General features: G+C 37.5%; 1 protein-coding gene across 1 annotated transcript; it reads right to left on the bottom strand.

The window, feature by feature from the left end:
• Nucleotides 1–11,253: 11,253 nt before the first annotated feature.
• Nucleotides 11,254–13,160, bottom strand: LOC140340287 (nicotinamide N-methyltransferase-like). The gene is made up of 3 exons (XM_072425343.1): nt 13,130–13,160; nt 12,230–12,359; nt 11,254–11,677 (listed from the first exon to the last, which is right to left on the bottom strand). Exons 1-3 carry the CDS (start codon nt 13,158–13,160, stop codon nt 11,254–11,256), a joined length of 585 nt encoding a protein of 194 aa, XP_072281444.1.
• Between the last annotated feature and the right edge of the window lie 1,295 nt (nt 13,161–14,455).

The raw sequence follows: 14,455 nt of genomic DNA, 5'->3' as shown, positions 1-14,455 counted from the left end.
ACCAGTTTCTAAAACTTCTCAACCTGGATAAAACAGAACTTCTATCCCCCTCACATTCCAAATCTCCCCTTGATACTAATATAATTACATGATTATTCGACCATCCCCTCAGGCATGTTGTCTTGGAGTAACCTTTGATTCAGCCCCCTCCTTCACCCAGCACATCCTGCATTGGGAGCGGGAGTAGCTAGCATTGTCAATCATCAAGTCATCATGATTGATACACGTATTGAGGACATATGTTGACATGTTATGACATCAATGTACATCGATAAACATTATGATGCTTGTTGACATTAAATATAAAGTGTGTTGCAGCATACACTGAAAGCTAATATTTTAGCTTAATGTGTGTTTTAATGAATTTCCATTGATTTCAATAGAAAACATATCTAAAGGAAATGTATATGTGTGAATTCTGACACGTTTTACAGGAACTGACTATATGGCAACATTGAAGGTGACTTGTAGCAGAAATTGTACACAGCATAGAAGATAAGTTTTGTGCGTAGTCTCTAATTGTCAAGGAACATGATGAGAGCTTTAATTTTAACAGCTTTAAAAAAATATCCTGGATTAAAGATAAACAGTGCTTGAAAAATACATTTCAAAGATTACATTTTGACAATCATTGCATGGCTTAGTCAATGCAGTTGTCAGATGATACCAGTGGTCATTGTTTGAGATGTACTGTACCTGTCATTGATCAGAACTCATACTGCTCAAATTCCGAGTTCTGATCCTAGGTCAGCAAAGCTCCATTCTGCGTTGGAATCAACCAGCACTACTGAGTCACTGGGCCTGATTTAATAAAGCTCTCCAAGACTGGAGACTATTTATTTCTGTATTGAACCTGAGTGATCCAACAGTTCTGGAACTGACCTCTTAAAAATCATTTGCTCTTAGTTGGCAAGTGTTTTAAATGATGGACCAAATATATTTCAATTTTGCTGGATCACCCAGGTTCTCCCTTAATAGTTTATCTTCTCCATTTATCTTATTTTATTTTATTAATTAATTATTTTAATCATTGTTTAAACCTTCAAACAGTCTCTAGTCAAAAATGTGCAGACACCTGAACATCACACTTATATGAGATTACTCCAAAACTATGGCCAATTATATAGAGTTAACCCCCCTAGAACATCCTCCACTCTTCTAGTTAGGCTTTCCAATAAATGCTGGAGTATGTCTATTGAAATTTGTGCCCATTTTTACCAGGGGAACATTTTTACACTCATGTTCAGATATTAGACCAGAAGACTTGGTTTGCAGTTCAATTTATTGAATTCAAACATTTCAAACATAGTCTAGTTCAGGGTTACGATCAGGACTTTGTGTAGGGTTTGTGTAAGGTTTCAACAGACTTTCCAGTGTTGCTCAACCAGGGTTCCTTCAGAGCTTGCTACAGGTCCTTTCTTCCGTTATTCACTGATTTCAACTTAGGAAAAAGAAAAAAGTTCCATGGTGCCAAATCCGGTGAAATTGGAGGATGTTCCAGCATAGTAATGTATTTGTCGGTCACATAAAGTGCTGTGTGAGAAGGAGCATTGTCGTGATGAAGAATGAAACCATTTCCCACATTTCTGCCGTCTTTTCCTGACTCTTTCTCTCAGCTTTGTCAGAACTTCCTTCTAATAATTTTGGGTCACTGTTGTGCCTTCTGGAACCCATTCTGCCAAAATGACACCTTCATGCCACAAAACACGATGACATGGCTGTGACTTTTTGGATTCTTGGTGATGAAGGTGTTTCCAGTGACTGTGGTTTTGTTTTAGGATCATACAGGAAGATCCAGGTTTTGGCACCAAGTTTTGGCAAGGGATGACTTTTTGAAAAAGGTTCCTAAAATTGCTGCAAAATGTCTGCGCAGATTTCCTTGCAGGACTTTTTTTGCTCTGGTGTGAAAGTTTACTAAAAATGTCACATTTTTGTGTTGCTGAACTTTTATACTTCTCATGATTTCAGCACATGAGGGGAAACACAACGGCATTAAACAGTGACTGACAACAAACTAAACAGAAGAGCATTTGTGGTGCATGTTTGGATACGTTTACACTTTCATGGTGAGTCCTCATAATCATCTCACTGCTTTGTGATAGAAATAGAAGCAAAGTCTCCTTATTTCATAGATAGAGCTCATATAAATAAAGGGAAGAAGGTACATCTAGTATAGTAATTACACAAAACTGAAATCATAAATACATTCATTAAAGTGCAAACAGGCTCATTTACAAATACAAACTTATATAGATATTATAGAGATATAGCTATAGAAAATAGTACAAAATTATGGACTTCCCAATTATTTGCACATCTGGACTGTTTAATCAAAAAATTGAAGATGAAAGTGTATGTCTAACTATTTTTTTAATAGTTTAGAATGGGGAAGAGTTAAACCATTCCCTGTACATTTTTGCAATCTGGCAACCAGTTATGGAGATTATCCTTCACTTTCTGTCCTAAAGACACAACAGCAAATGAGAGCCAGCAGAGTAGTTATGCAGAGAATATAGATAATATGCTGAAAATAAAGTCATTAATCACAAAAGCCTTAAAAACCCAACTAATGCATTCCCTTAGCATAAAGTAGGTACATACCGCTTCCAAACAACTCATAAAGATTCTCCATTGGATATGTAATGCTCTCCTCTTGGAAGCCCATCTCAGGTTTACTGGAACAGTAGGTGTCCATCAATGTTCTAGAGTGGAAGCCATGTAGAGCAAGGGTGGGCAAACTTTTTGACTAAGGGGCCACAATTTGAAAAACAATTTGACAGAGGGGCCGGGCTGATGGGAGAGTGGGCAGGGTTATACCATCATGATACCACTGAATGTGATGTCATGATGGCATAACCCGCCCACTCTCCCATCGCAGATCTGAGCCTGCGATGGGAGAGTGGGTGGGTTGTGTGCAATGACATATTCCGCCCAATCCTACATCACAAGCTCAGAGCATGAGATGGGAGAGTGGCGGGTTGTGTGTAGGGACACAGCCCGCCCACTCCCCCATTGCAGGCTCCAAGGTTGCGATGGGAAAGTGGGTGGGCTATGTCACTGCACACAAGCCGTCCACTCAGATCCAGGGGACGGGTTCCGTGGCTCTGCCCAGTTCCCCCCCCCCAGCGGGGTCTTTCTCCTGACCCTGCCCAGGGTGGCACCGGCCAGGGTCGGAGAAACATCCCTATTGGACCGAATACGGGCCGCGGACCATAGTTTGCCCATGCCTGTGGCATAGCTTGTAAGAGCCGGACTCCATATTGTAACGCAGTGAAGGGATTGAAGTTATTATTATTATTATTATTAAACAGGATTTATATAGCGCCAACATATTACGCAGCGCTGTACATTAAATAGGGATTGCAAATGACAGAGGGGGTTAGGGATGCAAGGCAGTTTGAGAAAAGGTTGTGGTCAAGGTTACGGATATCTCTCTGCCATTGACCAAGTCTGGGATGGGGCAAGGGAGGGCAATGGTTTGATAGGTTGAAGGTGATAAGGTTATGATCAGAGAGGGGGAATGGTGAGGTTCCTTATTACAAGTTCCTTATTACAATAAAAGTTCCTTATTACATTTATCTAGCAGTTTATTAACATTCCTACTAATATTTGTCTCATTTTCCTTCATTAACTAAAGTTCAGCGGATTGCCTTGTGATATTGTAACATTTAAATAATAAAATGGTTTATATTTTATCTAATTTACATCATTTAGCTGGGTAAAGCCCAACTCCGGCCTTTTTTTACATTTGGTTGCGGTTTTGAGTTTTTATTTCATACATTGGCTGATCTTTCACTTTGGTTGAGCAGATTGTAGGCATGAACCTTGTTCATCTCTGCCCATACCACTCATAACTGAGTCAAACACATAGTTAAAATTTAGATTAAAAAAAATTAGCTTCCAGTCCAGAATCACTAAACTATATTGAGAAATGTAATGTGATTAACGTAATATAATTTGTTAGTGTTGGGCTCCATGCTGTTATATTCCTGAGAAACCCGTAGGTCTCTTGTCACCCGATGTATGCGTGTGACTTGTTCGGGACTTCTCCAAATACATATACCCAGCCCGATACATAACACAGCAATATTCACATCACCCACCTGACTGCACTGCGACCTACTGCTATGGAATGGAAACCAAAGAAAATCCATCCCCAGTTAGATAGATGCTGTTTAAGACATTTTATTTTAAAGTGTTGTGGACAGCGTTAGTAGAACAAAATCCCGGTTCTGAATTCTAAATTGTATTAAAGGCAGAAGATTTATTATATATTTTCAATAGGAAGTGACTAAAGGGCTTGCAGGATTTCTTTGAAGAGCTTTCCTTGTATCCCTTATTGCATGACCACTGTTCTATTCTAACAATCACCAACTAATGCAAATGTGCAAGAGAACAAATGTGATGGTGGGGTTATGACATGATTAGTTAAAAAGTAGTCAGAGTGAGCATGCTAGAACAGAACTGGATTTTCACAGAACTGGATTTTCACTTGTCATCCTGAACATCACAGAATTTATGTAGAGAGTAGTTCCCCCGGTGTAATGTGTGATACTGGGCAGTACGATTGACAGCTGGGTTCCATTTCATGGGCTGTCATATCAGCAGCCATATTCCTAATAAAATAGCAGAACCTGGCTGTCAGAGTGACAGCCAAGAGCCCACGGATTACACTGGGGCCACCACTTTCCTGAATCAATCTAAGGGGCTCAGCTTTAAATTTGATATACCACTTCCTGTATGCTTGTAAATGGTGAGGGTTCTGGAGAGAGGAATTGGGGCAAACTTTTTTTGAGATGGAAGTAAATGGTGGCTTTCTGACACTGTTGTGCCAGGGGAGCAATTTTACACTAAGGCTCAAAAGTTCAAATTGGTTTGCCATTAGCCAATTTATTTAATTTAAATGTGTTCAGTAGGGTTGGGATCATGAATTTATGTAGGTCTTCTAAATGAGTTTCTAAATGAGAAATTAATATTATTACTAATATAATATTATAATATATAAAAATAATATTATATATTATATAATATAATGAAATAATATATCATTATTATATTGTTTTATTATTATATATAGAAATGTATTATTTAGGAAACAGTAATAAAAAAAGGCTTTCGCAAAAATGTGGAAACAGTTTTAAAAATTGCCTAAATTTGTCCCAGTGTTTTATGTGCTGTAGAAGTAGCAGTTCCCATCAATCATCATCCATTACCTAAAGCAAATCATTTGTTGAGGAGGTTACAAATGTTGGGCCATACAATGGGTGTGGTGGCCAGGTGTTTAAAAAATGTTGATCATATATGTGAACCAATTGTAATAAGTTTCAGTTTTTGTTTAGTATATTTCTCTATTTTGCTTTGTGAGCCGTGATGGATCGTACTTCATTAAAATTGGTCAAATCACTCTTTGACTTTCTAGGTAAATTGTTGCAATGGTCAGTGATCAACCCTTCCCCCAGGAGAGCGGATCTTACATGATCCTCATTGTGTGTGAAAATATGAAACCTGTCCCCATGAACAGTATAATGCATTGCATTTAACACCGCAATCAGTATCAGCTGGCTTGAGGGACGCCAGGAACTTCTTTAAGTTTTGCATGTAATTTTTATGGTTTTTGCTGGTGAGGTCCAAAATCCAGGCAGTAATTAGGCAGTCAGCTTGTGATATATCCATCGGGTCTGTGAGATTCTTCTTTTCCAGGTTGCACTTCACAACATGCCTTATTGCTGTCTTTAATAGAATTTTCTTTTTTCTAAGTTCATTACTGAAAAACAGAAAAAATAGATTTGGATCCAAATAATGATAGAATATTGGACTTACATATACCAGTGCAAGACTTTTGAGGTCTAAAACATCCTCATTCCAATATTACCACCTAGGTGCTACGAGCTTTTAAAGTGACTATCCTCCAGGTTTCATAGAATTCTAAACTATGTCTAAAAAGTAAAATATGTTTTACTCTTTTACTATAATTATATGCAAAGTCACACAAATATTACTAAATATTTTGTCCAGTGGTCTTGTATAGGACTCATGAACATATTGGAACAATTACAAACTCATTTTCTATTAGCAGCAATATTTAGTTTCTTTTCAAAAAGCTTGACATCCACATACCCTTTTCTGATACCATAATGTTCTATAGACTGCTGTGCAATTCAGCAACATGATATTGTCAGAGTGTTTGATCAGTGAAAAACTTTAGAATAAAATAGCCATGTTTTTGTGATCTCTAGTACAGATATCTCAGAAATGAATGAATAGATTTTATGTTTTTTGTACCTAGAATTTAGCTTTTAAAAATAACTAGATAGGAAAATTCAACAGCCCAACCTCTCTCCTTCTTTTTCTGCAATAAATGAAAATACATGCATCCAAATGAAAGGACATCCAGGCACTGATTTATTTAGGATATAGGATTCAATGGTCACTGACCCTCAGCAGCATGATATCCTTGAAATATTCACTTGCTGAATAGAGATGATGGATGATGGCTCCAGCGCTAATGTCAATCAGAAAGCCCTGTGATGAAAGACTGTAAAGGTTGTAACATAAAGTATAAGCAAAGTAATCAATATGAGGTCTGTTTCTGAAATAATGAGACTGATATAATAACTGATTTTATTTATTTATGTGACAATTTTAATGTTTGTCCCCTTCAGAATCTTCTCCATTCACAATGAACAACCAATGTGTCTTGTTTTCCACTGGTGGACTGAGTGAAGCAAATCATTTTCTAAAGTTTTTTTCTGTCTTGCATCTATTGACACAAAGCATGGTTTTTTTAACCCCCCTGGTGATCTAAATAATGAGGATTCTTAAATGTAAAAGTGGTAAATTTAAAAATACTCATTATTTTACATTTCCTGCCTGGTCCCACCTACCAACCCTACGGTCCCACCCTCCAGCCTAAGGCTCGCGAACAGATGCCCGGCCGGCATCTGCTTCCCCTGGCCTCACGTCCCCAATGTTCAGATGCCGGGCATTGCTGGAGGATGCCAGGACCACTGCTGGAGGATGCCGTAGGAATGTGGGAACCAGGTAGGAAGTTTAATATTCCCTGGAAATTCTACCCTGAGTATGGCTCGGGGTTACCGCTTTTGACACTGAAAATTAATCCCAAGCCACACTCCGGAATACCGCCAGGGAGGTTAATCACTGATTTACATTTAGAAAAAATTCCTAAGGTTCCAATTCTAGTGAATTTGGAGGATGTTCCAGTGCAATAATTTCTTTGTCCAGAAACAATTTTCCCCGATTTCTGCTGATTTTTTCCCTTATGTTTGTCAGAACTTCCTTATAATAATGTTGGGTCACTGTTGTGCCTTCGGGAACCCATTCTGCCAAAATGACGCCTTCATGTCACAAAACACGATGAGTATTGCTGTGAATTTGGACTTTTTTGGTGATGAAGGTGTTTCCAGTGGCTGTGATTTGGTTTCAGGATCATACTGGAATATCCGGGTTTCGGCACCAAGTGACGACTTTATGAAAAAGGTTTCCCCTCAAGTTGCTGCAGAATGTCAGCTCAAATTCCCATGTAGCTCTCTTTTTGTTCTGGTGTGAAATTTTACAAAATATTTCAAATTGTCACATTTCTCTATTAAAATTCTCATGATTTTATCACACGGGGAAACACAACAACATTAAAGGGTGACTGACAGCAAACTAATCGGCAGAGAATGTCGGCGTTTGTTGTGCATGTTGGATGAGTTTACACAATATTGGCAAGTAATCCTAATACTCTTGCTGCTTTGCTTAGAAGATGTAAACACGTCTCCTTATTGGACAGACCTCCTACATATAAAGAGAGGAGGATATATCTACTATAGATGGGATACACAAAACTAAAATCATAAATACATTCATGCAAACGTTTTAATTTACATCAACGATTAATTCTGTATAAACTGATATTTTTATGATACATGTCTTGGAGCAAAGTCCAGTTTTGTCGAGGATGTGCTACATTTGGGGTGGGTGCACAGATTAGTCTCATCACAAAGCCTCATATACATTTTCTTCTAATGGAATTATGTTCACAATTCACACCTGAGTTTCCTTTGTCTAAGTTGCAATTAGACTTATCTGCAACCTTTCTAAATGCATTTGTATTCCTAAAAATTTAGACCACCTCCTTAAATATATTGTAAAGTATATATGCATTGGTATAGGGATATAATAGAAATATAATTATTACTGACTTCCCAATAATTTGTTCATCTGAACTGTTTAATCAAAAACATTGAAGAATAAAGTCTATGTCCAACCAATGTTTGTTATAGTTTATTTGCACTTGTATAGAGCGCAGAAGGTTTAAAACCCTTCTCAGGGTATTTTTGCACTCTGGCTCCAATTAAGGAGATTTTTCTTTATATTCCGTCCTACAGACACAACAAATAAGTGATGAGTATTCATGTAGAGAATATAGAAAAAAGGATAACAAATAAAGTCAATCATCACAAAAGCGAGCCCCCTTAGCATAAAGTAGGTACATACCTCCTTTAAACAAGTTATGAAGTATTGGTTTTGTAATGCTCTCCTCTAGGAAAGCCATCTTGGGTTTACTGGACCAGTAAGTGTCAAGCAATGTTCTAGAGTTCTTTTATTACATTTATCTAGCAGATCATTAGCTTTTCCACTAATATTTGTTTCATCCCACTTCATTATTCCTAGATAACTAAAGTTCAGCAGATTGCCTTGTGATCTTGTAACATTTAAATTGTTAAATGGTTTTTAGGTTAACCAATTCACATTGTTAGCTGTTTGAAAGCCCAACTTCGGCCTTTTTAAGTTTGGATGCAGGGTTTCTCCTTTAGCTTTTCCCATACATAGGTAGATCTTTAACTTTGAGCAGATTGTAAACCTTGTTCATCTCTGCTCAGATCTGAGTCAAACGTATGGTTATGGTTTAGGTGAAAAGTTTAGTTTCCAGTCCAGAATTGCTATACAATATTGAGAAATGTAGTGTGATGGACGTGATACAATTTGTTAGTGTTGGGCTCTATATCCCTGAGAAACCCTTAGGCCTCTTGTCACCTGATGTATGCGTGTGACTTGTTTGGGACTTCTCCAAATACATGTACTTGATATATTCATAACACAACAATATTGACTTCACCCACCTGACTGTTCTGTTTGCTGAAATTCAGGTGACTGCTCTGTGGTCTACTGCTACAGAATGGAAAACAGAGAAAATCCATTTCCAATTACATAGATGCTGTGTAAGACATTTTATTTTTAAGTACTGCATCAATGCTGACAGCATTATTAGTGGAACTGCAGTCCTGAATTCTAATTTATATAAAAGCAGAAGATTTCCTATATTTGATATAGTAAGTGGCTTGGAGGACCTCTTTGTAGAGCTTTTCTTTTTTCTCTTATTGCATGACCACTGCTCTATTCTAACACTGACCCGCCAATGCATATATGCAAAAATACAAATGTGATGGCGGGGTTATGACGTGATTACTTAAAAAGTGGTCAAAGTGAGCATGCTAAAACAAAACTAGGTTTTCACAAACGAGTCCCACTTGTCATCCACATATCCATAGAATATATGTAGAGAGCAGTACCCCCAGTGTGTTATGTGAGGCTGGACAGTAAGTTCAACAGCTGGGTTCCATTTTGTTTCCTGCACACCTGGAAGGCTTAGCTGACGACCCACTGATAACCGAGTGTTATGCACAAAAAGCAGGAACCGGCTTTCAGGCTGACCGCCAGGTCCCTTGGATTACACTGGGGCCACCGCTATCCTGAGGAAATCTTTGGGGCTCAGCTGCAAGTTTGGTAGACCAGTTCCTGTATGTTGTTTATTGGTAAGGGTGCTAGAGAGAGATGTGGGGGGAAAACTATTTTGGATGGGAGTAAAGGGTTTCTTCCTGTAACTTAGGAACTCCCCTGGTGCATAAATAAGCATTATTTGCAATGATCACATAATATATTACATCTTTTTAAAATGATTGTTACCAAATTTCTGAAATAAGTAAAATAAATAAGGATGAAAAGGGATGAGTGAACTTGTTTACCTACCTATAATAAGTGAATATCTTTATATTAATATTAAACAGTTCTGTTGCTTTAAGACTCTTTGTATTATACATGCAGTTTTACTGGCATTTATTATCACTTTAAGCCATCGCCTTTATTCCTCCCCCCCCCCATCCCTGCAAAAGCATTGTACATCGGACAATGCTGTCTTGGGTCCCTATTGGATTTTGCTGATTTTTAAATTAAGCTCCATGCTCTTCCATCTTGCCAATAATTGTAAGGTTTATTCATCCACCTAAAAAGTCTGACTTTTTAAAGAAATTACATGTGACAAGTAAAAAGAATCAGTAGGCTTTTAACCCCATCCAGGAACAATTGTTATGTTTTAGTTGTCCAGTTTTAGTACGTTGTTTATATTGAATTGGATTAGCAATGGAGCAATGGAGTCACAGGATTCGGCCTGGACCAGTGTTTCTCAGCCTTTTTTAACACAAGGAAACCCCACCTATAATCACTATATTCACATATATAGCTCACATTATATTAACCTTGTGGTCAACAGGAAGAATGCCCGTTACATTGCTGGCCATTGGGAAGAATGTCATCCTTACAGATAGCCCAAAACAGCATTGGTGTCACCTGAGAGGCACAAACTGCTCATTACACAATGAACCCCCAGCAACCTCTGGAGGAAAGCCTAGGGTTCCTTGGAAGCCTGGTAGAGAAACTCTGGCCTAGACAGTGGCCTCAAAGAAGGGATAAATGGAACCAGAGAACACAATAGTCTTCCTTTTCTCCTGCACAGATTCAGAACTATTCAGGAAATCCCCTTCTCTACAGTTAAATGAATGGACTACTTGAGTTTTAGGGAGCACAAAGTGACCACCAATATAAAAAAATGGAAACTTAATGCATGACTTTAAACGTAAACTTTTAATGAATAATTACAATTTTTCACCAGTAATTTAGGCTATGAATGCACATCACAGGATCAAAATATTATACAAGGAGCATGATAGACATATTCAAAGAAAGTTAAAAAAAGGCAAATTTATTATAGTTTTTAATAGTTTACATGTATGGAACTTGTTAAGCTGTTACTTAAAAGCTTTTACAACCAAAGATGTGCGCGAAGATTTTGTACATCTGAAATCTGTTTTAAACGTAACATTTCGACAATCTAGAAGTGTGCCCCTAACGAAGGGTACAGTAATATCTAAATGACAAATTTTAATATTTTTCAGATGGTTGGTTGACCCAAATCTATTTTTCTTTAATGGCCATGCAGAATACAGCAGAATCAAAATCTGTCAGATGGCTCTCAGATGTTCTTTGGAAAACTTCCCAATGATTGATGACAAACCCTTCGTTAGCAAGCTCACTTCCTAAGATATGTTTTTTGTTTTTAAACGTATGAAACCTTTCTCCTTGAACCATAAAATAGGTAACATTTAACCCACAATATATGATTATGTGGACACCACATTTCAGAAGCTTTGACAGTTTCCTCAGGTTCCTCACAAAGTCATCACGGTCTTTGCTGATGGCTTCCAACACAGAAAAGATCACAAGGCAGTCAGCTTGCTTTATTACTAATAGGTCTATGAGATTTTCCTTGCTCACGTCACATTTCACAACATGTGTAATTGCTTTCTTCAATACCGTCTCATTGTCCTCATATTGGTTACTGGAAGGCAAAAACACAATTTTATACAACAACACAATTATAGTATGTGAAGCTTATCGTAGATTATAGTTAAGATGAACAAAACTGAAGCTGAATATATCATTTTTCTATAAACACAAGAAGCCTAGAAAGCTCAGATTGCAGTCATTGAGCGACCAAAGCAAAAGGGGTCTCCATATGGACTGATCATTAATCCTTTTTTAGAAGACTTCCTAAATAAATGGCTACCAATGTAAAGGGGTCTGTATAGGTCCTTTCCTTAGACTGGGCACCAATGTAATGGAAACCTTTACGGGGACCTTTAAGTATATTTCTTCTTATTCTCTCTTTCCCCCTTCAATTTCCCATCCTTTCCTCTCTTCTGTCGTCAATCATCATTTACCCCCTGCCTCTCTTCCTTCTTCTTTCCTTTCCTGTCCTTTCTCCTCTGTTCCCCATGATTTAGCATTCCTTGCTTGACGTCTTGACCTTAGGTCTCTCTATGCAATGATAATAATGTTGTTAATGGCTCCACATTGTTGATGAGAGAGTTTAACTTGACAAATACTTCACCTCTTTCCTCCTATCTCCATAGCAAGTGTGGATGTGTGCGACCAACCAAATGCTCCAGTATTCACACACTGGATAGAGATGGTGGATAACAGGACCAAGGCTAAAGTCAATACATTTCCTTTAAATTCACCTGAATGAGAAATGTGTATAGTAAATGCTCAAGAATCTCTTTAACAACCTCTAAAGCTCAACAGCGGGCAAACAGGTAAATACACATAGATGAGAACTACGAAAAACAAAACAATTCTAAAACTTTAAAAAGACATCTGAGCAAGCCTGAGAATCCAATCTCTCTTCTCTCTCTCTCTCTATCCCTCTCTCTCTCTCTCTCTCTTTATATATATATATATATATATATATATATATATATATATAGCATTGTATATACCTGAATATGAACCAAGAAGAAGAATTTTATCTGATATCCTTGTTCATTCACACAAAGCTCTTGCTTATCTTATTGGCCAGTCTTCACATTTTTTCTTTCATTACTTTTTGACAGTAGAAAGTTAACTTTCTTTATATGGAAAAGCTTGACAGGGAAAGTTGAAGATGGAATGTATGTAAGAACCCAAGCTATGGTGTTTTTTCTATAAGAAAAAGTCATCAAGTATTTCCTGTAATAACTTGCATAGGACCAAGCCCAGATCTAATGGTCAGTTACAACCTTTGGTTTGAATTTGGTATCCAAAATCCAACTTTATGACTCAATAATACCAATATTCAGGTTATACTTTATTTTCCTTCATTATATTTTACTGAGATTGCAACAATTACCAAATATCTTGTGTCTGGCTTATATAGTAACACATACAAGTTCATTTCACCACACAGAGGTCATATACTATTCCATTGATTAGCACACATTTGAGGATACCAATACAAATGATCTGAACATACCTGTGGAAAATGCATGGTGAAATCTCTCCATTGGGAGTTTAACACCCTCATTAAAAAGGTATATCTGGTTTACCAGAGCAATAATGATCAAGAAATGATCTGGGATGGAATCCGTGCACATAGTAGAGTATATATATGTATATATAATGTTGTATCTCCACTTGAGCAATCTTCTGAAGTCTCCAGTCTTCTGATACGCGTATCTAATTTAACTTTATAAGAATCCTTGTCAGTAATTTGAGATTTGATTGCTGAGACTCAGCTGATTGCTTCGTGATCACTTCAGACTATGCATATACTTTCTCATACACACATGGTAGGACTGTGATCACCCAGCACAGAATATATTAGTAAATAGGGTTTTTACTATCTAATGTAGCAAATATTTATTAAAATATTTACTTTATTATATTGGGAATCACTAAGTATGACATTGCTTTACTGTAATTTTATTGTGCCGACTTACCTAATTGCGCTTTTCATTTATTACTGTTAGTATACTATAGAACATCAGACTGCAAGATGGTAGTAGGCACCATACTTGCCTTGTCACTTTTACAAAATATAAGTGCTTGTATATAAGTGTGTTGACAACAAAACTCGATCCCCTCTCTACCACCTCATAATATGAAAGGGAATATCATCAAGTGATAATTTGTTTCCACTTATTGAAGTGGTAATCTGGAGGTAAAATGGTATTTTAAGGTATATTTATGAGAATTTTAGAAGAAGTAGAAGAAGTATCAAATATCCTGGTTTGGTAAGATAGCAGTGCTAAAAATGACAGCCCTTCCTAAAATGTTGTATCTTTTTCATGTTCTCCCAAAACATGTACCATTCTATGTAGTCTTTTTGCTTCAACAGGCCTTACCTGGAATGGAACCACGCCTAGAGGCCAAAATATTCTTTTCCTGCCCAGTTCAAAAGGAGGTCTGATGGTTCTCCATATTTTAATATATTATTGGGCGACTCAGTTGGCCCCTCTGGCTTACTATGCTACCTTAAATGTTCCCTTATGGGTCAGTTGGGAAGCCCTATTGATGGCCCTATAAAAATATTCTATGGATTTCTCACCCACATACGTAAAGCTATCTAGCCCTCTTCTTTAACAATCATTTAAAGAATGGAATAATGTCAAATACTCAGGCTGCCCAACATCTTAAAACATGCCCCTGGTGACCCTCCGTATGGTCACCTTTATTTACACACTACTTACCAGGAGATTTTAATACTGACTTTTTTTGCTAGGGTGCCCGCGTCCAGTAGGGGATGGGCAATGCAGGTGTAATCCGGTGCCTAAACTTCCTCCCTTGAGGATATTTTGAT

This window comes from Pyxicephalus adspersus, chromosome 11 (assembly GCF_032062135.1).
Source record: "Pyxicephalus adspersus chromosome 11, UCB_Pads_2.0, whole genome shotgun sequence".
NCBI lineage: Eukaryota > Metazoa > Chordata > Amphibia > Anura > Pyxicephalidae > Pyxicephalus > Pyxicephalus adspersus.
Note: the sequence above shows the minus strand (reverse complement) of the source record. Positions and strands in the feature narration are given on the sequence as shown.

Bases quoted from the DNA above. Each gene is read 5' to 3' on its own strand.
- LOC140340287 (XM_072425343.1), bottom strand. From the start codon at position 13,160: ATGGAGAGATTTCACCATGCATTTTCCACAG. The intron at 12,360-13,129 runs GTATGTTCAGAT...TTTCTCATTCAG, and splicing joins TCACCATGCATTTTCCACAG to GTGAATTTAAAGGAAATGTA. The intron at 11,678-12,229 runs GTGAAGTATTTG...TTTGCCTTCCAG, and splicing joins ATGGAGATAGGAGGAAAGAG to TAACCAATATGAGGACAATG.